This window comes from Pleurodeles waltl, chromosome 7 (genome assembly GCF_031143425.1).
Source record: "Pleurodeles waltl isolate 20211129_DDA chromosome 7, aPleWal1.hap1.20221129, whole genome shotgun sequence".
Classification (NCBI taxonomy): Eukaryota; Metazoa; Chordata; class Amphibia; order Caudata; family Salamandridae; genus Pleurodeles; species Pleurodeles waltl.
Window position 1 is genome coordinate 1,526,512,008 of NC_090446.1, and position 23,842 is coordinate 1,526,535,849.

At 45.3% G+C, this 23,842-nt stretch overlaps 1 protein-coding gene across 2 annotated transcripts in view; it reads left to right on the forward strand.

The window, feature by feature from the left end:
• The window catches only part of RABAC1 (Rab acceptor 1), a 42,716-nt gene extending 20,565 nt beyond the window's left edge, over positions 1 to 22,151 (forward strand). For both annotated transcript variants that reach the window (XM_069201374.1, XM_069201373.1), the window contains exon 6: positions 11,905 to 22,151. In XM_069201374.1, coding sequence (XP_069057475.1) covers positions 11,905 to 11,993 — 89 coding nt within the window. In that variant the 3' untranslated portion in view covers positions 11,994 to 22,151. The remainder of the gene's footprint in view (positions 1 to 11,904) is intronic.
• The last annotated feature ends 1,691 nt before the right edge of the window (positions 22,152 to 23,842 follow it).

Consider the following 23,842-nt stretch of genomic DNA (forward strand, 5'->3'; position numbering starts at 1 on the left):
GCGGTAGACCCCATTGTGCAGGGTAGTGTTGTCTTTTCAGACTTAAGATTTTCTGCTCTTCTCGGCTTACACATGCCCCTGCCTACAGTTTTCTGGTCGGCGCATAATCCCCCCAAAATCTAAGAATGCAACCAAATTACAAGCAACCCTCCTTCTTTTCCCACTCCCAGATCAGTATACATTTACTTGTGTAGTTCTCCATTTCGGGATTAAGACCTTTAGTAAAATTACCTGGAAGCACGGGACTACGTTTGCTGTGCAGGGTAAATTTGGGAAGTGACCAATGAGGTAATGGGTAATAATCGGAAATAGCTCTATCATGGGAATTTTTTGTATTCTTGTGAAGCGTATCCCAGGAATGGTGACCATCTGTATCAAATGCTTTCCTTCTATTCCAAATATGCTCACCCCCCTCCAAAAAAAGATGGGTACTCCTTCTCTATGCCAGGAAGCCAAAATATTTTGTATTGCTGCTACAATGGCTAGTAGTGAATGTTTACCTGTTTGTCCTTTGCACGATGTCTGGTTTTGTACGGCTAGCAGTATCACGCCAGGACTGCGGAGTGAATTCAGCCCAGACGTGTCGTCCACTGCTTCCTTCACCTCCTCGCTGTATCTATTCAGCCTCCGACAGTGCCATAATAAATGTGTCTGGGGCTTCACACCCTCTCTAATAGGTTTCTGGTTTGACCATGTGCCATTTACACAGCCTCTGTGGTGTTTGATAGAAAGCATCAGCATTTTAAACCTAGATCCCCCTCCTTGTATATTTCATATTCACACTTGTGCTTTCTCAAAGACCAAATCCCAGTACCAAGTTACTGCCTAATTCCTTTTCCCACCTTTTTCTTTCATGAGCTTTTCTCTAGAGTTACAGTTGACGTAATCAACTTCATAGATATCAAATGTGATTTATATCTCGTATCTTTCAGGTATTTCTCAGCACTTGTAAGGTCTCTGGAAGCCCTTTCTCTGATCAACTGGTAGAGGATTCAGCGTCGGGCATGAAAGCAACCGAGTCTGTCCTTTTCAGGGAGACCATTGAGGTTTTTTCAGCCTCGTCAAAGTTTCTGATGTGTCTTTTGCAATCTAATGAGCGCACCATGACATATTTACATTTGTTTCCTCCACTCTCATAAGGCTTTACTGTCCTGCCCTGGCAAGAAGTTAGGGCTGCTTCATATTGGAGTGCGTGGGGATGGAAAATATGTTTATCACTGATAATTTATCGCATATACTCAGGCAAACCCTTTCCATTCAAAGAACTGCCTAAAGGTTTGTGTTGAGAATCAGGTGGTTCACAGAGAACCATAGTTGCTCCGTTTTGTGCCACAGTCCTCCAGGTAGTGTAGTTGAGGTGCTTTAGCAATGCCAGTCTGCCCTGGGTGGACAGTCCATATAGACATTTACTGGCTAGCATTGGTTTTACCTCCCCATATACGACCTACAGTTGTATGATTACTTTTGACAGCAGTGAGATTGTGAAGAAGAGGTTTAGTATCTTGTTCAGTATGGTATTTTTTATGATTGCTGCTCTGCCCACACCAGAAAATTGGCCTTTGTGCCATTCCCAGAGCTCTGCTTTCATCTCTCCTAAAATTGATAAATAATTCAAGGGGATTTATGTGGTCAGTGCTGCATTGTCCTCAGATAATTTATCCACATGGACGACCATGAGATCTGGAGGAGTTATGGTAGAACCTCCGTTTGCTTTGCTGGTGCTTTCAGAGTTAGCTCCTCTGATTTGGTTGATATGTTCCTTTTGAAACTATAAACTTCGTGGAAGTGATCAAACTCTTGTAATAGGCTAGGCGCAGAGTGTAATGGGTATGTTATTGAGACTGAATGTCATCCACAACCATGATCAGCTTGAAGATGAGCCCAGTCACACCCCTGATTTCTTAACCATTTGGGATGCATTTGGCGAAGGGCTCTTGAGAGGCATCAGATAAAAGCAGTGGTAAACGGCAACCCTGGTGTGTTCCGATGCCAACCTTCACACACTGGAATGTATACATTTTCCTTTGAGGTACACTCTTGGGTTTTCATAGCTGACTCGTAGCCATATAATTTAATGTGATCCGCAACCCACCACCTTACAGATGCTGCACATATATAACCAATTTAGTTGAGAGTGTTTTCTGCATCAAATGGCAAAAGTGTAGGGGATTATTTTGCGTCCTCTCTGCATTTACCTTCATTTTAAGGATTTTCGTAGTGTTGCTCTGGCAGTGGTGATCTAAAACGAATCCAGACTAATCTGGCTCGACTGGCCCTGCAACCAATGGCCCTATACCTGAAGCTAATACTGCTGTTAATAATTTGACATTCAAGAGAGAAGTGGCTCTGTATGAGCCATAGAGGGTTTGGTCTTTGTCCAACTTGGAAATGCCCACAATGACTGCAACCTGCATGGAAACTGTCAGGGTGCCTGAGTTGCTAAAATTGTTCAATAGAATAGGAGTGGGGTTGACACCCTGCAAAAGACTTTGTAAAACAGGCTTGTGTACCCATCGGTACTGGCACTTTGCCCTACTCTAGCTTAAGAACTCCACTTGATACTTCCTTTGCAGTGATCAATGTTTCTGAAACCTCCACTTGAGTTTCTGTAATCCTTCGTTCAAGGTGTTTATAGATATGATTTTGCACCTTGTGATCTTCCTGTTCTTCATCACATAGGTTTGATAGAAGTTCAGAAGGTCGATGCTATGTGCCTGTCCATGGCCAAATCCACACCCTGTTCATCTTAGCCTTCACTTACTCAGCTGTGACTGTGGTCTTGTTTTACACTACTAAGAGACTGCCTGCCTTTCTTCCTGCTGTGAAGTATTTGTTTGATTCTTATTCATTTTCATTTTGCTCTCTTTATCTCTAAATCTTGGAATTGGACTCTTAATACTAGTGTTTTTTACGCACAGGTTTTTTTCAGATTGAGTTGGCGATTACCTTCTTCAACCACGATGCTGCTGCAGTAAGGATTGTAACATTACAAAAGAGGCCCAGCTATAAGAACTACCACAGGATGGACAAGAAAAATGATTTTCCTGTTAGAAACCTCCCCCCCCCCCCCCCCCCCCCAAGGGTTACCCCTTAGTGGCATGCTTTATCAATGTGTTTATTCCCATTTCGCTACAGAGCGGGGCGTGCTAAGACCTACGGGATAGGTGGGAGCACTTATGTAGTCTCGTCAGTGTGAATCACAGTAGGGATAAGGAGTGGTGGGGTATTGGATGAGTTAAAAAATACCTGTCTTCTAGTAATCCCAATGATTTAATAGACCTCTTGGAGGCGGTATGATTAAAAAGGGGCTGCGTAAGTGGGGAATGTAATGTACCTGACTTCCTAGTCTATATGTTTCGGAGCCTTACCCCTAGGCTCCTCTTCAGTACCAAGGTGGACTCCCTCGTGCCACTCCTTGTTTGACTACCGCTAATGAAAGCATAAATAATACATGCTCTGTGATATGGTGCAATTCATCTTACTAATGTGGTGTCTTAAGATGATACCTATCATTTATGGTGTCCGTCATTGATACTCTGTAGTATTTGGATTCTCATATCATAGATCCTCCGGGAAGGGGTGTGTGCTTGTAGTAATACTTTCCTCAAAGCGACACTCCCGCTCTGTACCTAATGTTCACCTCCCCGGGAGTGAAAATAAAGAGCCATTTAAGGATTGCTTTCAGGGTACCCCAGGGGAGAGCCACCAGTGCTTCCTCCTCCTCATTCTCATACTTAACAGTCGCCACTACTTCTTCATCATCTTTTTTGAATGTGGCATCTTAGAATGGATTTTGATTAAGTCTCCAGCTCTACCCAGTGTTGGGCACGTGGTTCTGCTACAGAGATGGCATTTGACGTATGGTCTAAACAGGCACTGTTACCTTAGTGGGTTCATTTACGCAACACAGCAGTCCTTAGCTAACTAAGAAGTTGTCTCACTGAGAATATTTGCCTTGAGCTGTTGAGTAGAATATGCAATCTAGCTTTTTTCATGCTGTACCTTTCACATACTGGAAGGATCAACCAAATCTTGCCTTGTGTTTAACCACAGACAAACTGCTCCACTGCCCTCAAACTGTTGTGAAGTTCTGTGTCTTGATCCGTCGTCCCAATATTTAAGCCTTGTCCTACCACTGTTTCTCCCACCCAAGCTCAGCAGTGTTCAAAATGGTTATTCCTGATTGTGATTGGGGCATTGTAGGAAGCTGGCTCTCTACATAGTGCACTTGAATGAAGTACGCTGTGCAGAGTCCAGTGGATCCCCAAAGGCTTGCAGAGGCAGAAATAGATAGGTCTAGTGGTCTTTTTGTCGTAATGTAGGCAAGCAGTTAGGCTTATTAAGGAGTTGTGTTAAACATTGGTGCTACTCACGAGGCAATAAATGAGACACTCAAAAAAATAAATCCAAGACCAGTTTAGAAAAATGAGTTTTTATATATGCTTTGAATCAAAAAACTTAGTTAAAGGGTAAGCAGTTTTTAAATGAAAAATACTTTGCTGTTTTAAAAATCGACACAGTGCAATGTTAACCTAGTGGAGGAAAAGATGAATGCAGTTTTACAGGTAGGTACATGACTTCCCAGTCTTTAGGCATTTAGACTAGCAACGGGCAAGGTTGAGGTTGGTACCAAGAGTGCACCAACATCGACACGGGGACGGCTGGGTGCAGAGATCAAAGTCTGAATCAGTGCCCAATGTTAATCAATGGAGACTGGAGGGAGGAGGGATAAAGACGCCCTGCTCCCAGGTAAATACAAGTGGTATCGGAGGTTGGTCTCTGGTAGTTGAGGCAAGCACGGTGGGGGGGCACAAGGTAACACCACACTTACACCCTCAGTGGCACACGGGCTGCTGGGTGCAGAGAGCTAACTCTGCATCAGGCACCCCGTGCTGTGCAGTGGAGATGAATTATCCACTAAAGCACTGTTTGCAGGTGAGTAAAGTGGGGTCAGGGGTTGATCTCCTGGAGCTGAGGTAAGTACAAGGGAAGCCACAAGGCAGCACCAAACCGTCATCAAGTGTGAGTGTACCGTCATTGGGGTGCCAGCATTCATTTGGCAGTGACTACTGACACCAGAATGATGTGTGAATGTGTGTAATATGTGTTGTGTACCAGTGTGTCCCAATACATGTCTGACCCACTCGTGTCCCCGACATACGCATGTCAGAGTGATTTAAAACAAATTACTGCGCCATCTATATGCCTGCAGTAGTCCCGACCTCCCGTGCAGTGCCCACCCAACCTACCCTGGCAATGTGGCTTCCCTTCCTGCGAGGCCAGCACTGGGGAGGGTCATGTTTTCTCTGTGGGATGGTGGCAGCGGTGACAACAGGTGTTGTCCAGTCATGTCCAGTCGTAGATGGAATGGGGAAAAAAGATGAGTTTTCACCCCCTTTCCCTCCGAATCTGCCAACTCAGAAGGTGAGATCGCACCACAACTTTTTTGCTTAGCGGCAAGCATCCCTCTTTCTCATATTTTGGCCGATGCGAATCACATTCCTGTTGCTCCTTTTTATTGCCTCTCTGCTTGTTTCATTACCTCTCTTCTTGCCTGTTTTGTATCTTCATCTTTTCCCAGCATTTTAATTTTGAGTCCCTGCCTCCCTTCCTGTACCCCTTCATCTCTTCCTTAGGATTACCTCAACTACCCCTCCTTTTCTCATTCACCATCCCTCCTTCCTTATCCTTTGAACTTTGATTCACCCTTCCTTCGTTTCCGCCAGTGCACTTTCTCTATCTTACTCTACTCTAGTGTTATTGATTCATTCTTCCTTCGTCCTTCAATATCTTAGTCTGAAATACACAGTTGCCTTTTATCGTACTGGTCTGATCTATAGAGACTTGATGTTGCCAATCTGGATTTGAGCCCCAGTCTTCTCCTGGCCTAGAATTTCCCACATAGTTTCTTGTTTTGGACTAACCACGGTTTACTAGTACTGAACTGATTTGTGGCAGCAAATTTGTATACGTACTTTTTGGAGCTGCACTGGTATGTATTGTAACTCAGTGTTTGCCTGTCCACTGCCTCACTTGGGAACCAAGTAACTATGCAGTGTCCAGGCCTTGTTTAAAAAAGAAATCCTGTTGTATTCACCAAACCCTCAGAAGACACATTTCTGTTGATTTTACTACCTCGCTCTCAGTTGTGTGATTTCGGGACTGGATCTTGGTATCTTTACCTCATGCACTACATGCCCTGAGGTTATCTTTGATAGCGTTAGGGCTACCAGCCTTCTTTGCAATGGCATGAATGTACACCTCACCCCACCCCACATAACATGGAAGATTTACTGTACATTCACAGCTTTTCATTGGGCTTCCCCTGATCAGTTTGGACTTTCTTTAATTCCTCCAGTAGTTGGTTTTTATACACACATTGTCCCCTCAGAGAAACTTTTTAAAATACAATATTTGAAAAAAGACAGACCTGGTTATGAGTGGCTTGAATGCGCAGAACGCAGCTATAGGATTTGATCTTTACTAGGCAAGCCCCAACCCAGCTCCTTATATGTAACAGTGTGTGTGTGAGACAGTACTTTAAAGATGAAGCTGAGATCCCAGCGGAATTGATGATCCAGCTAATCTTCAGATGTCGATCAACACAGATGCATTCTCCCTTTCCTACCAGAACAGTTGGTAGTCCTCTCTCCTGTAGACTGCATGTCTAACTACTGCTTGAAAGAGAACTGCCCGCTCCTATCAACAGAAATGAAAGAATACGGTACAGTCATCACCTGCTCACCTCTAAACCCTTCCCAGAAAACAGCACACAGGATCCTCTGCCTCCTCATACTAATTGGTCCACAGGCAGATACTCCTCCCTGAGAGACTGCTGTTTTACCTTGATTAGTCCTAGACATTCTGCCTTAGAGAGTCAATCTTTGAGGCTCACCATAAGAACTGAGAGACCATCTGAGGGACAGCGGGCCATGGGCCATTGCCTGTGTCGTGAATCACACCCTGTTGTGTGCTTTCAAAGCCCTGGCATGTGGATATGGGCCTCTTGCAACTATTCCAAGTGCACACTGTCTCTGTGCTACCATTGACTCCTTTCACATTTGAAGATGGGTAACTACAAACACAACTGCTTCTTTTACAAAGAAACTGTGTTGCATTGCTAGAAATCATTATCACAATCACCTAGTGCTGAGGCAATGACTTCTCTCATTCCTGTGTGTTGCATTGACTGCAGTTATTTCACTATGACTCTGTGTGGAAGACAACATTGTTGAGACAGAAAGCGCTGTGTGCAGTTCCTGAGTTTGTTCTGAAAAACATTATGTTGTAGGTTGTTGATGTCCATAGACAGGTCATTGGACTTGCCACTTCTATTAGAATTGTACCTCAGAAATGGTTATAAAGAGAGTGTAGGAAAATGCCTCCCCGTTGCAGTTACCCCCACTTTTTGCCTGATATTGATGCTGACTTGACTGAGATGTGTGCTGAGACCCTGCTAACCAGGCCCCAGCACCAGTGTTCTTTCATTAAAAATGTACCATTGTTTCCACAATTGGCACACAGATAAGTCAATTGTAAAAGGTACCAGTGGTACCAAGGGCCCTGTGACCAGGGAAGGTCTCTAAGGGCTGCAGCATGTGTTGTGCCACTCTTAGGGACCCCTCACCTAACACATGCACACTGCCATTGCAGATTGTGTGTGTTGGTGGGGAGAACAAGCAAAGTCGACATGGCATCCCCCTCAGGATGCCATGCACACAAAATACTGCCTGTTGCATGGCTAAGTAAACCCTCTAGCAGGCCTTACAGTCTTAAGGCAGGGTGCACTATACCACAGGTGAGGGCATAGTTGCATGAGCAATATGCCCCTACAGTGTCTAAGTCCATTACAAGGTGGCCATATTAAGTATATGGTCTTGGAGTTTGTCAAAACAAACTCCACAGCTCCATAATGGCTACACTGAATACTGGGAAGTTTGGTATAAACTTTTCAGAATAATAAACCCACACTGATGCCAGTGCTGGATTTATTAACAAAATGCACACAGAGGGCATCTTAGAGATTCCCCCTGTATTTTACACAATCCTTAGTGCAGGACTAACTAGTCTGTGCCAGCCTGTCACTGAGACGAGTTTCGGACCCCCTGGGGTCTATAAGGCCAGAAACAGAGCCTGCACTGGGTGGAGGTGCTTCACACCTCCCCCCTGTATGAACTGTAACACCTAGCAGTGAGCCTCAAAGGCTCATGCTTCGTGTTACAATGCCACAGGGCACTCTAGCTAGTGGAGATGCCCGCCCCCCCCGGACATAGCCCCTACGTTTGGCAGCAAGTCCGGAGGAGATAATGAGAAAAACAAGGAGGAGTCACCCACCAGCCAGGACAGCCCCTAAGGTGTCCTGAGCTGAGTTGACCCCTGCCTTAAGAAATCCTCCATCTTGTTTTGGAGGATTTCCCCCAATAGGATTAGGGATATGCCCCCCTCCCCACAGAGGGGAGGCACAAAGAGGGTGTAGCCACCCTCCAGGACAGTAGCCATTGGTTACTGCCTCCCAGACCTAAACCCACCCCTAAATTGACTATTTAGGGGCGACCCTGAACCCAGGAAATCCGATTCCTGCAACCTGAAGAAAGGAGGAGGACTGCTGACCTGAAAGCCCTGCCGAGACGACGGAGACAACAACAGACTCGGCCCCAGCCCTACTGGCCTGTCTCCAGACTCAATGAACCTGCACAGCGACACATCCAGTGGGACCAGTGATCTCTGAGGACTCAGAGGACTGACTTGCACCTAGAGGACAAGAACCATCTGAGGACAGCGGCTCTGTCCAGAAACAGCAAAAAAAATTGCAACAAAGAAGCAACTTTAAAGAGACTCTCACTTCCCGCCAGAAGCGTGAGTCTTCACACTCTGCACCCGACGCCCCCGGCTCGAGGTCAGGACAACAAACACTGCAGAGAGGACTTCCAGGCGACTCCAATGACGTGGCCACCCTGAGTCGACCTCCCTGCACCCCCACAGCGACGCCTTCAGAGAGGCCTGCAGAGAGGATCCAGAGGCTCCCCCTGACCGTGACTGCCTGGTAACAAAGGATCCCGACGCCTGGACCAAGCACTGCACCAGCAGCCCCCAGGACCGAGACGAACCACCTACCAGTGCAGGAGTGACCAGCAGGCAGCCCTCATCCTAGCCCAGTCGGTGGCTGGCCCTAGAAGCCCCCATGTGCCCTGCCTGCTTCACCAGAGTGACCCCCGGGTCCCTCCATTGTTTTCAATACAACACCCGACGCCTACTTTGTACACTGCACCCGGCCGCCACTTTGCTGCTGAGGGTGTGTTTTGTGTGCTTGCTCCTCCCCTCTTCCCCCCCACCACAGTGCTCTACAAAACCCCCCTGGTCTGCTCCCCGAGGACGTAGGTACTTACCTGCTAGCAGACTGGAACCGGGGCACCCCTGTTCTCCATAGGCACCTATGGGTTTTGGGCCCTCCTTTGACCTCTGCACCTGACTGGCCCTGTGTCGCTGGTGCTGTGGCTTTGGGGTTGCCTAGAACCCCCAACGGTGGGCTGAGTATGCCCAGGAGACTGACTGTGTAAGTGCTTTACTTACCTGAGAAAGTAACATTTACTTACCTCCCTCAGGAACTGTTGATTTTTGCAGTGTCCACTTTTAAAATAGCTATTTGCCATTTTAACCAAAACTGTGTGTACTACTGTTTTAAATCAAAATGCTATACTTACCTGTGTGAAGTATCTTGAATTTTACGTACTTACCTCAAATTTGAATCTTGTGGTTCTAAAATAAATTAAGAAAATATATTTTTCTATATAAAAACCTGTTGGCCTGGAGTTAAGTCTTTGAGTGTGTGTTCTTCATTTATTGCCTGTGTGCACAACAAATGCTTAACACTACCCTCTGATAAGCCCACTGCTCGACCACACTACCACAAAATAGAACATTAATATTCTCTAATTTTGCCACTCTCTTACCTCTAAGGGGAACCCTTGGACTCTGTGCACACTATCTCTTACTTTGAGATAGTATATACAGAGCCAACTTGCTACAGAGAGATTCTGTTTTTTCACTGTGGGTTGTATTTAGTTGATGTAGCTTGTTATGGGTTTTTGGCGCTATTTTTGTATAAAGTAAATATCTTTGCCATTCATTCATATTTACTGATCTTACTATGTATAGTATTTATGGTATCGTCTCTCTAAAAGCTTCCTATGAAGCCTAGATCTTGACTGCTTGGCCTCACTGCTACAGTTGGCTATATGATCTTCATTTAGTATTCCTAGTACTCGACTGCTAACCCCGTTGAAGGTAGGTTTAGTACCTCCCTTGGAGCTGATACTCGCTGATCTGTAAGTTAATCTAAACCTTTATTTTATTTCACATATCGCTGCCCTACGGCCTCTGATGTACTGGATGAGGCTTTGGTCCTCAGACATTTTTGGTCCATATAGAGCTGGGCTTAGTGTCCTAATGAGTGCGCAAGCCCGAAAAAAGGTCAGGTGGTGTAAATATGTGGAGGAATTTTTATTTGACCTTGGCCTGGATAGCTTTTGGCTGGACCCTGCCCATATTCCAAAAAATGCTGCTCAACTTGTGAAAGATGCATACTGGCTGAGAGTCCAAGTGGATAAATTAGCAGCGGTTCCTCCGACAAGTCTTACTAACACCTTTTTATCCCTGAAATCTTGTTATGAATTTGAGAATTTTATGGATCTGATTGTTTCCCCTTTTGCACGAGCACTTTTCATTAGGTTTAGGTTAGGGACATTACCACTTCGCTCATTTAGTAGCAAATGGACAAATCTTGGTGACGATAGTGACTTATGTCCAATGGGATGTGGAGTTACCGAGCATTTAGCCCATGTTTTATTTTGTTGCCCTGCGTATCGTAAGGCATGAGCACGTTTGCTTATTCCGCTTTGTAGATCCATGGGCTTTGTGTGTGGGTCAGTTGCCTTTAGGATTTTAAAGTCGAGTGCCCATGGTAAAGTGGCATGTTCATTGGCAAATTTCCTGAAGGCTATTTGGCCATTCAGACAACAATTATTAAAGTTAGGAGCATATCACTCAATTTAACATCATTTTTCTATGAGATAGCAAGTAACAGCCGACTGTCAATTTTTGGTGTAGAGACTAATGTGTTGTGGTCTGCATTCACTTTTTCACATTGTTATGTATTCTACTATTTATGTATTTTAAACGAGGGCTATGCTGCGTTGATGTCCTATTTTATTGAAGCTGCTCATTTTTTTACTCATTTTAGTATTATGTTTTAGCATGATGTATATTGTGTATTTATGTGCTTTGATGGTATTAATTTGCCGAATTAAGCTATCTATCTATCTATCTATCTATCTATCTATCTATCTATCTATCTATCTATCTATCTATCTATCTATCTATAAGTTAATCTTAGGACATGTCTGAACCGTTCCCTGCCTTCGTCCTTTCTTTTTTATTTCCTTCCCTACCTAATTTTGTCCGGTCCTGCATTTTTTTATTTCCTCGTGTCTGTGCCAACATTGTTCTTTCTTCGCTCTATGCCTCTCTGCCACTGTCCTTCCTCTATTTTCAATGGTTCCTCTTTTATTCTCTCCTGCTCTTCCCCCACCTGCCCTCTTTCCCTCACTCCTCCCACTATTATTTCCTTAGTTCTCTCCTCATCATCCCATCCTCCCTTCTTGCCTCTCCTTCATCAGCCATTTTTTTACAATTTTCTCCATCTTTACACGTCATCCCTATGTCTCTTTTATGAATCCATCTTTGCTTTCATCCCTTCCGTCCACATTGGCTCTTTCACTTACTCAGTGATACTTCTCTTTCCTCTCTTACTCTGACTAGTACTACATCTCCCCGTGTTTATCGTCTGTCCCCCCCCTACAACTTTGTGCCTCATTCACTAATCCCTCCTGTCTGATCTTTCCTCAGGTGCCACCCTGGTGGTCATTGGCTCCCACGCTGCGTTCCATGAGCTGGAGAGCGGTGACCTGGAAGAGTTACAGATGGAGCCAGTGTAACCCTTGCTGCAGCTGCCCCAGTCCGCTGATCCACCACCCCGGACAGGCTCCTGGAGGACCATACACAAAGCCAGAGGCAATCATGGGATACGTGGTCAACCGTCCACACCATACTTTGGGTCAAACTTTAATTCCCTGCTTAGATTTCCTACATAAAGGATTTCCACCCTCGCCCCCTTATCCCTGCTGCTTTTGTGGCACGCCGTGTTAATTCCTCTTCTGCTGAGGTCCTGTGTGTCCTGTAGTGTCCGCTTGTGTTTAGCGCTTCATGAAGGCTCCAGGGTGTTGTGTCCTCCTGTCTTTAGTCTTGCCTCTGATGCTCCAGTGCACTGTGTACTTCTGAGTCTAGTTGTCCCAGTTCTTTGGGCGCACCTCTGCACCGTCTGTCTGCTTGTAGTCACCCCTCTCTTTTGGATGCTCCAATGCTGTGCCGGCCTCTGCTTCTATTTATCCGTCACTGCATCTCTACTTGTATTTATGCCTTTCTGATGTCTTCATTGTGGGACTGCCCTTTGCTCTTATTTATCCCTCGCAACCACAGCATTCTGTTCAGTGGGACAGGCCTGTTTCCTTTAAGTATGTTAACGTCCTAACCCTATCACAGGGGGCGCTTCCATTGTCTAATGTTCCCTCTCATTTCAGAAGTTACTGCTGCACGAATGTGTCAGCTGCTCCCAATGAGTGCTGACCCATGCACCTTCTCTAAAATAATCTTCAGCTTATTTTCGTGAAAACTTTACCACAGCACCAGAGGCGTGTTGGAGCCAGTAAAGGGTCAGTTGTACGTCAGGCCACCAATAGCACCTCCTAAAAATAACCCCATACCTGTTCACAACACGTCCAGTGAAGACAAAACACAAGTTTACGGTTTGTCTGTGATCTTATGATTCACGTTCTCCTCTCGGATGGTTCCATCTTCAGGATGCTGCAAGACATAGTTTCCCCCGTGTAATGGGAGGGCCGCCGGTGCACAGGCAGAGCTTGTGTATACATCTTCACCTGTCATGGTTGTCCTTACAGAAACACACCCAGGACATACAGTCAGTAGGAGGCATCACTGAGCTGCGAGGGTACATGTGCAGGGCATACCTGCCCTTCTATGAATGAGCTGTACACTCGCTTCAGATTGGGGCATTAGTTAGCAGCTGTTTAATCAACCAAACTAAAATCTTTTGCTCATAGGTTAATGTAATCTCATTTTGTCTTTGTAACTGGTGGAACCATTAGCTCCTACTTGGACCACCGTAATGCCCTCTGTGATAAGTTTTCACAAAATTCATTTAGAGTCTCCAGAGCATCCAAGTCAGCTTTGCAGATGTCACTGAACTAAACAGACACGACCATGTTTCATCTGCTTGAGGGTCCCTGTGTTGCTTTCCCAGAGAAGAGCTCATAGAATTCAACATGTCTCGTTTGACACACAAATGTCTTCACCATCTGGCTTTGAGTAGCTGACTACTAAAATCTCCTGCACTTCACCTTACGTAGAGCGAGTCCGGCTCTCTCAAATATTCTGCGCTTCAGTCCAATTTCTGCTCGGGCGCCCAGCATTTTGGTCACCATCTTTTAAGAACTTGAGCTTTGCCCTTGTTGACGATGTTCAGTAAGAGTGCTCGGTTTGGCTGTTTCGCTCTTCAACAAGCACCAAGAGACTCTTTGTGGAGCTTGGCACTCTTATAGTGTGAGACATGAAGATGAAAGGAACACAATGATATGAGTTTAGATAATTCCCAGCATTCACAAACCTTTATTGTCCATATATTGGCTCTGCCTCAATATATATTCATATTTGTTGGAGTGGAGGGGGACCCCTAAAGCCACTTTTTTGTCATTTATTGAGCCTCTGCTTTGCAGTATCTACTCTGAAGCTCTTTTTGGAATGTGCTAATGGGAAAGGTTTATCAACAACAAATCCTCCCAAGATCTACTATGGGTGTTGGTCCTGGAGTATATTTTGAAAAGGTGTAATGCCTTTTATTCTTCAGAAAGACAGCTAAATGTAAACACACCATTGTGCAAAGCTGATATTTTTTCCTTAGGTTCCTGTGCTGTTTTGTGTTAGGTCCTGGCAGTCAGCTTGCTTGCCTGCCTGCAGCACACTTCTACACAGCATGTCAGTGTACGGAAGGTACCTGGTATGTTGGGTTATTGTTACAAGGCAGCAACATTTACCTGTCACCTTTATTTCTTCACTAAAGTCCCATCCATGCAGAGGTTTATGTCCTTGGAAGGAGGACCTAAAACATCTCCTCCCTAGAAGCTTTTTTCAGCCTTGAGGACACATCCAGACAGGCCTTCGGGTTTTAGTGGAAGCCCAGCATTTGAGGATCATTGTCTTGGTTTAAGGGATCCTTATCAGTTCTCTTCTGGCTGCCAGGGCAGAGATGAGTGTATACTTCCGACTTGTCTCAGAGGCAGCGGTTCCAACTTGTGATCACTTCCAAATGGCCAAGAATCATGCTCTGTGAGATAGAACATGGCTAGAAAAGTGTAGAGTTGCTCTCAAAATGTGTGAACATCCAGTCGGGGCTGTCATCTGCGTTGCTTGGGATAGTACGCGGCAGTGAAAGAGTTTCCTTCCCCCTAGCCACGTAGGTCAGTGTCTTTACTGCCCCCTCCTCTACCTTCACTGCTCCTCTCTTTCTCTTATTGGCTCTTGCATAGTCCCCATACTCCCCCCCCCCCCCCCCCCGCTTTTATTTGATTACTTTGGTCTGAACCTCTTAGCCTCCTCCGCCTCTCCTTTCGGCTTGTCTTTGTGCTTCTCCCTTACTCTTTCCATCCCATCAGTTGTCCCTGTATCCTTTTGTCCTGTCCTAATGTTGCTTATTTCGATATCATACCTGTTTACCATCCTTTCACATACACCCTCCTCCCACTCTACTGCCCACCACCCAGGGTTTTCATCCCCTTGCCTCTCCAGTTTGTCTCTCCAATCCTCTTTGCTGCTGTCTTCTCATCTCTCACTAATGATTCCTCACCCTTGCCCTCTACGTATCCATAACTTACCTTATCATGATTCTTCCATCGGATGCCTATTGTTATCGGTAAATAATATATTCCTGCTTTGGATCAAACTCTTGTTGATGTTTGAATGTCTTCGTTGTCCATCTCACTGTCCTGATCTGATAACTTTCCTCTCTATTCCAGTGTTTTTGCCCTGCCCAGGATCATTTTCATCTCCATATAGTGACAGTCATCATATTTCATAGCAGTTGAGGGACTGTTTTTTGCCCCTCTCCCCCTGTTCTCCCATACTATTTTGACTCTTCACCCACCACAACTTTTTTACCCAGGCTCTGCCCTTTCCTACCCTGACCCTGCTACTCTTCCTCCGGCCCACATCACCACATGCCCTTTTTTTCTGCCACTCGCTTCTCTACCAGCTGGTGGCCATTTAAAAAAGATTCTGTAGCTATTTCAAGATGGCTGACTGCCATGACCCAGGCATGCAGGGTGGGCATCTTTTGGTATATTTTGATAATTCCCATTCAGAGTTGACCATCCCAAATGTATGCACGTCCAATGCAGCCACCTTTCAACAGGATTTGTTCAAATATAAAAAAATGCATTAAGAGATGGCCACTGTGGATGTAGGTGTATCTGCGATGGGCATCTTTTAACTTATTTTCTGTTATTTGATCAGCAGACTCTTCCTTGGAGAAATGCATTTTTTTCATTCTGAGATTCAGATCCATATCCTTTTCGCCCTTTTCGCAAACACAGTAATGTGGCTGCTCTTGACATGTGGGATTTTCTTGGATTAATATGTACACTTCACATTCTGACTGATGCAAATTTCATAGAAATTAAACCTCAGCGGGAAGCACTCACAAATATATACATTGCAGGTGCCCTAGTCGAAGCTAATCAGCACTTACTAATCAACCAATAGAAAGTATCTCAGTTGGGTGGACATTTTATGCAAAACTGTGGACTCCTCTAGGATAAATACACAGGCAACGCTTCATTCTGGCATAGATGCTCGATTCACAGAAATTAAACCTCAGCGGAAAGCACTCACAAACATAAACATAGCTGACAGTAGGAGTGGTCATTGAATTGACCAAAGCTATCCGAATCACATCTGTTTCTATCAATACAAAGGAAAGCAAGTACTCTTAATTCTTGAGTGCAGATCCAATGGCTTCAACGTCTAAGCACCCCAGATTATTCGAGGGGGCCAAATCACCTAAAAGCTCTGCACTCACTTTCCTGACTATTCTCAACATAGCTGATGCCCCAGTTGAAGTTCCACATCTCTAAATTCTCAATCAGAAACCATAAATCCTAAAAAGGCATTGTGTTGCCTTAAGGGGTCCTTATCAATTTTCTTCTGGCTGTTAGGGCAAAGATGAGTGTGTACTTCTTACTCGTCCCGTGCTCTGAGTGCAGAGCCAGTGGTTCCAACTTTTGATCACTTCAGTATATTCAGGGGGGCAAAAACACCTGCGTACTCCATACTCTTTTCACCCATTTTGCAAGCACAGTTAAGAGGCCGCTCTTAAGTGTGGGATTTTCTTGGATTAATATATACACTTTTACATTCTGACAGATGCAATAGAAATTAAACCTCAGCGGGAAGCACTCACACATATGAACAAAGCAGATGCCCTAGTTTTAAGCTCCATGTCTGTAAAAGTCCAAACCATTCTAAACATCCAAACCTTTAGCTTGACCCAGTCAAAGCTGAGCGTGTTCTCAGTACAGTTCCTCATTGGAAAACAATCTGAAATCCTGGATGGAAGTGAATGCACCACTGATGTACGGGAGCGCAGTCTCTTCTGTATGGGCTGCCGAAGGCAAAGACTGGTGGGTTCTCCCTGGTTCTCCCTTTTTAATTACTGCATAGTGTGCAAAGGGGCCAAATCACATGCAAGCTCTGCCTGTTTTCCTCCTCTCTTTCCTGCTATTTTCTAGGCTGATCGACAGCTTTGCTTACAAAGGGCCGAACGCGTTTTCCTGCTAGTTTTGGTGGCACGTTTGATGTAGTGGAGTACTTGGAAATCACCCACAAAGAAGCATTCACTTTAATTAAGAGGAAGTCCCCTTGCTTGGTGAAGGATCAACAATTTGCCTGTTGTCTCATCTGCGTCTTGATACAAGGGTTAATTTTGCTGCTGATTCCTTTCTAAGGACGCTTGAGGACCAAACACATTGCCAGAATGTAGTGTACACAAGATCTCTGAGACATTACCTCTTGGTCCTTCGTGCAGCTCTATCGTAGAGTGTGCACCAGACATTTACCCAACCGGGTAGCAGTTACTACTCAACCAATAGAAATAATTTCAGTTGGGCAGACATTATATGCAAAACTGTGGACTCCTGGGATTAATACACAGGCGAGGCTTCATTCTGGGACAGATGCTTGATTCACAGAAATTAAACCTCAGCGGGAAGCACTTAAATATATGCACTTAGCAGATGTCCCAATTAAAGCTGAACTTCTGTAAATTCCGTAATCATCTGAAATCCTTGGTTGTAGTAAATACATTACATTGACTTAAGATTCTGAATGACTTCGGTTCTCGCCTTCGGGACAGAGATGAGTGTACTCTCAACTCCTTTCCTGCTCCGAGTGCGGAGCGGATGATTCCAGTTTTTCATCTTTTTAGAGTACTCCTAGAGGAGATTGCCACCAAACAAGGACACACTCAGTTTAATTATAGGGAAGTCCCTTTGTTTGATGCAAATTAAACTCTCTGTTGGTACATCTTCATCTTTACATGAAGTTCTGTCTGTAATAAGTCTTTACTTCCTGTTAACAGGCGTTTAAGGAAGCAACGCAAGGCAGAAAAAACAGACTCATGTGACAGCTCAAGATGTTCCTCTGTCATGTTTCATGTAGGTTAAGTAGAGCTTATAGAATAGATGTGCACCCAGTGGAAAAGCATTGATTACTGTGCACAGGCACTTCAGCTTGGTCCATTCCCCTCTTCTACCTCAAAACTCACATGTGGAGTGTCTCAGGGTTCGTCCCTTTCACCTCATCTGTTCAGTGTTTCCATCCAACCTTTAATCAAGAGTCGCTCTACAAAAGGCTGTGGATTAAAGAACTAATCAGGCGACGCACAACTTCTCGACTTAGATGGTTCTACAGCTTCGCAGCTAGAGAGCCAGAACACTGTGAAACTTACCTGCAGCTGGATGGGCAGAATCCAACTAGAACTTAACGCGGACGAAACGGACATTGTGATATTACACAATTAAACTGATCTGTGGACAAACAGCTATTGGCCTCCAGAGCTGGGAAACTCTTATGTTCCCAAAACATCGCCAAAAAGTCTTGGGGTGGTGGTAAATAGCAGCGTCATCATGACTGATCAAGCTGGAGCAGTTACAGCAAAATGCCCTTATCTCCTATAGTTCACCTGGAAGCTGGCACCCCTTTTGCCACAAGAGGCTTTAAAGACTGTGATTATGGCAACCTTCACCCCAACAATAAAGAATAGACAATTCCAACGGGTTGTGCTTGGGCCTGCCTGAGGTGACCACACACAGGTGTCTGAATGAGGCTGCTCATCTCATCTACAAGTTCCCAGGAGTTCCCATAAGACAGCGGTCTTGAGACAACTTCAGTGGCTACGTGTACCAAATGTAAAACCTGTTGTATTACATTTAAAGCCATTAACAACCAGGCCACACACTTCCTGAACAAGCAGCTCAAAAGATACACTCCTGGCCGAGCCTTGAGATCATAGGGCTCACAGTACCTAAGCACCCCTAGCTTCTCTAATAGGCTGGATGGCCTCAGCTTTTTGGTCCTGGCACCCACATTGTGGAGTTCTCTCCTTGAATGTCTGCTCTTGGAAACAGATTCCTTGAGATTTAGAATGCGCCTAGCTGCGTAAACAGGTTTTCGGCTAATATTAATCAATTTCCACTAAGCGTACAGTGGCAAGAAACCTTGTGATTGTTAACATAACATTAGTAATAGAAATAATTTCTTCTAGGTGGACATTTGATAGAAAGATGTGGACTTTTTTTTTTTAAATACATGTGCATGATTTTTCGTTTTAGAAAAGATACTTGGGTCAGAAAAAAAATAGTCTGGAAGCACTTACATACAAATGAACAAAGCAGGTGCTCCGGCGAATGTTTAATTCTGTAAATTTCCAAACAATCACTGAGTGGCCTTAAAGATCTCAATCACTTATATTGTGATTGCCAGACCAAACATGTCTTCCTAATTCTTCTGCTGCTCTGAGGGCAGAGTGAATGGGTCCCATTATGTTCATTTTAGTAGCCGCATGGGTGTCGAGTGTCCCCCTCTCTTACCCACTTTTCCCTTTCCTTTCTCAATCCCAGTTGATTAAAAAAGTGATTCCAATATGGCCACATTTGATGTTTGCACATCTTCAGCAGCGATCCTTGAACGCATCATCCTTTTTATTGGAAGGAAAAAACATTGGTTAAAGCAGTAAGGTTCACAGCCAAGACTATTGACTTTGACATTTCTTGTTACCCTTTGTCTGTCCGTTTACTTCTCTTGCTTCTTTGCTTCCTCTTCTAACCTTTTCTTTTCTTTGCTGTTTAGCGATGTCTCTTGCTTCCCTCACATCCAGTAGCCCAAAAGGGTCACTTCCCCAATGTTTGAGTAGTAAATAGAGGCATAATTGGGGCGCTGTGGACCGTCGCGTTTCTAGACCACTGGACATAATACACTAATGATAGCAACATCCATGTTCCCTTTTCTTCCCACCCAGATCGTATATCCTTTGGACCTTAGTGGTCCTTCGATGCCCTGTATCGGCTTTACTCAGTCTCAGCCCCTGACCATCTTTGGGGTACACATCTGTGTTTATTCCTGTCCTTTAACTCTGCCCTTGCTCATCCTCTGGTTTCTGAAGATTTACATCCCCGGTTATCCGTGTGTTATCCCTCTCCCTCTATTAGTTCATCCTCCCTGCGTCCTCACCCATCCTGAGGGTGTTTGGTGCTGACATGGGGTTTCTGCAGCTTTACCTCCCACTCTCCTCTCTGAGCTCTCTGTCCCTCCCCGTTCACTGACTCATCAGTGCTGACATGTGGCATTTGTAGCTGTACATCATCTGTTAGGCGAGTGCCCCGGTGTGTTTGTCTGTCTGGCCAGCTTTGTGGCTGATCCACCGGCTTTTCAGTGCTCACGTGATTCTTCTGGAATCCTTCATCCTCGGTCATCTGTGAGTGCCCCCATCCTCTGCCTGTCTACTGACTCCCCCACTGTGACATGGGGTTTCTGGGGGCTTTACCTTCCCCATTAGCGGTGTGCATTATCCCTCTGGATTTAATTCCTTCTTGTTTGAATTAAGCTGCCTTTCCCGGGGGTGGAGAAGAGATTTGTTGCGGATCACTCAAGATAATTTAATCACTGTGGCTTGAGAGCAGATTAGAGGTGGATCCGTAATAGGGGATTGTTCCGGGGAGCTGCTCGCTGGCAGGGTGTGTGACACTTGCATGTATTGAAAGCCCAGGCCATGACTGCCCCTCAGTTGAGATGCATGCAGCCGTGACGTGTACGGTTTATAGGGTACACTCTCTAGTATGTAGAAATGGATGCGGATGGCCGGCCTGGGCTACCGACTGGCAGAAGCTCTGAGATGGAGAGGGGGAAGGGGTGCAGACCATTCGTATGTAGTGGGTAGTGTTGAAGTTCCTCAGATATAGAAAAAAGGTACAAATGATAACTTTACTTGAGATATCACAAGAAAAGCGGAATACAGTGCCTGGGAACGAGAGGGGAAAGGTACAAGTCCCGTGATGCAGTGAGGGGAAGTCGACAGAGACAGGACGTGGGATCTAGAGGGGATTCAGAAAGGTTCCTAGTGATCTGAAGAGGGGTTACCATGCGGGGGGCTTGTGGATAAGCGATACACCTGTTAGCTATGGGTATATGATGGAAACCTAATTATTAAGCAACATAGCACCGTGTATGGAGGGGTGGGGTATGGAAGGAGTGCAGGGGTGAAGCGAGGCTCTTGATCTCGTAGGTAGTGACAATAGTGCGCTTATGCATGGGTTCGTGGAGTTAGAGGTGGCCAGAGGATAAAAGGCCTGGGTTAAGAGAATAACAGGCCCGGATTACTGAGGAGAGGGGGCTAGAGGGCCTGGAGAGTGGACCACACCGCCTGGGATATAGCGCTGAGAGATATGCCTCTTTATGGTGCATGTATTAAACCTGGATATTCAGCCAAGGATCACTATATGCAATGGGTGGGGTATGTAAGGCCTGGGATATAGAACTTAGAGGCGCAGAGCAGTGCTGGGACTTAGCGTTGTTTCCCCTACTGCCTGCAGGATGCAGATGGCCAATATGTATGATGTCTAGGATATAGAAGAGGGTGGAGGGTAAAGGGCCTGAAATTCAGAGGGGATGAGAACATAACTAGGTCTACAGTATGGAGATGGGTTTGCAAGGCCAGGAATCTAGAGGAGAGACTGACCTACCCTCCATGTGGATATCTGTGCTGCAAAGCTTGCTGTAAGACTGGCAGGTGAGGGGTTACACAATGATTACAAAGCCTTGTTTACAGAGAAGGTGGCTATCTCTGACGTCCAGATAGGGGAAATAGTCAAAGGGGTTACTTCTGCTTGAGGTGTTTCCTCAAAAGGAGGCTCCTCAAATTGCTCCTGAAATGAAAACAAAAAATGTTGCACCGACCTTTGCTGAGATGGAGAGCCGGACTCTTGGTGCACAGCAGGGGAAGGTCTGCCTTCACAGAATGGTTAAAGGAATAAAGTCGGGCCTTTATTGGGGGGAGTTGGACATAGAGCACCAGATTTGGAGAGGAGAGGGCTAGGCGGAGTCTGGGAAACAAGCGCTGCTCCACATCAAAGCGTGTTCAAGGTCTGTGCTCTTCATAGATGGGGATGAGTGGAGCCCAGGGGCCTGGATCATTGGTGGAGCCACACGTCCTTTGAATGGTAGTTTACAGGTCTAGGATATATGACAGACACACAAGTTACAGGATGTAGGTCATCATGGATTTTATACAAGTCTTGTGGTAAAGCCAAGGTGCAAGCTCTATAGATGTCTTCCACACAAGACTTTGTAGGTTGGGGTCTGAGATTCTAAAATGAAGATTATGTTTTGCATATTAATGCTTTATGCCATTACACACATGTATATAATATCTTTACTATTTTTTATGTGAAATAAACGTGTCTTGGTATTGCTGATTTCTGCAGTTTTGCAAATAAGTTTACTTTTTTTATTTTTTGTTGTCCCTGGTCATTGAATGTGGCACCTTCAAACTGTGTTTCAAGGCCTTGTGCTCTTTTGCTCTCTGTAAATTACCATTTTAGGGATAGTGTTGGATGGAAGTGTGGGCTTTACTGAGGGCTTTTAACCAGCAGATGACCCTGAATAATACCGAAAGGAGCTTATTTTCAAGCAATTTCAATCCACAACCTTCAATTGCGCACTTGCTCCAGCCAGCCACATGTTATTTTCAATAACTTTATTTCTGATTTTCAATAGTTTTGGGGGGAAATCACATAACAGTTTGTTTTGCTGACACACTTAGATGCCATGAGTCTTGCATTACAGCATTATCCAGAGCCCAAATACCGATAAACTGAGATAAGGTCACCTGCAGTTCTAATGTATAAGTACAACTTTATTGTAATACAGCATCACCCAGCTCACCCTGAAACTCTCACAGCACAAACCCCAGCAAATCAGTGTGTCTGTCCCCAAGCCTAAGGTCTCCTCGCCTCTGCCCACAATTCATCTGTACGGGATTGGGATATAAGTGGTATAGACCAGAGACGTCTAGATTGCTCTAGTACTTCTCCCTTGCGTGTAGGTCCACAGGGGTCCCCATGTGTCTCGTAGCCTGTCGGCTGCAGGTGTAAGGGGGAGGACATGTCTGCAGATTCCCTACGGATGGCTGCCTCGCATGGCCTGCCTCTCACAGTTGTCTGCGCTTTAGAGGGGGCTTGACCACATCCCAGTAGAGCCATCATGGCGGAGATATCCTGGATCTCCAGAGTGTTGGAACATCAGGGCACCTCAAAGCGAGCTGAGTGTTGTCTGCATTGGGGTAAAACATCCAATTACATGATTGGTCTTCGTTCGGGTCAGTTTTGTGTATGCTCATCTTGGTATAACAATGGCATGCTACTAATTTTAAGTTTATTAGTCTGTGCCTTTAGTTCATGGGTATTACCTTAGTTTGTTTGTCGCAGGGAGACCACGCTTGACCTTTTCAATCCAAAGCTAGCCTACCAGCATTCATGCTGGCGCGAGTGCTGGACACCACATACACTTTGGACTTCCAACCAAAGCTGGCGTCTGGGTCAGCGGATGGAAACTTTGCGGTTAGTCTGGGATGTGGTGAAGGAGGCGCGAGCCGCTTCTCAGGTTCTAGAGTACGCAAGGACACGAGGCTGCGACATAGAGCTTTTAAAATTATGTTTAGTGCTCCAAGGGGCTATGGTCAGAGAAGCCAAACGTATGTGGCACGATGTGACACTGTTTTTTGAGTACACCATAACGGGAGTCAACACGACATTTGAGTAAGCGTAGAAGGTGGTGAATTTGTAATTCTTTTCATTCACTCCACTTCATTACTCTGATTAAATGGCCAACTTCTGAAAACTCCTGGTTGGCTAAGGCCAGGCTATGTTCAGTGTCTCACCTGGCTTCCACAAAACGGGTGCCATTTTTATTAGCTCTCCAGCGTCGTCCCCTGTCCGGCCTGGCTACTTAATGGGCTCCGGTGCACGAACGCGCAGTGGGCGTGCCGCTAGCACGCCAAAGATGCGCCAAGGCAAGCCCATCTGTGCGCCTCCGTGCCCAGCCTGTCTAAACACCAAAAGACTTAAATATTTGGCCAATGAATTGTGGTATCGCACCAGAGGGAAAG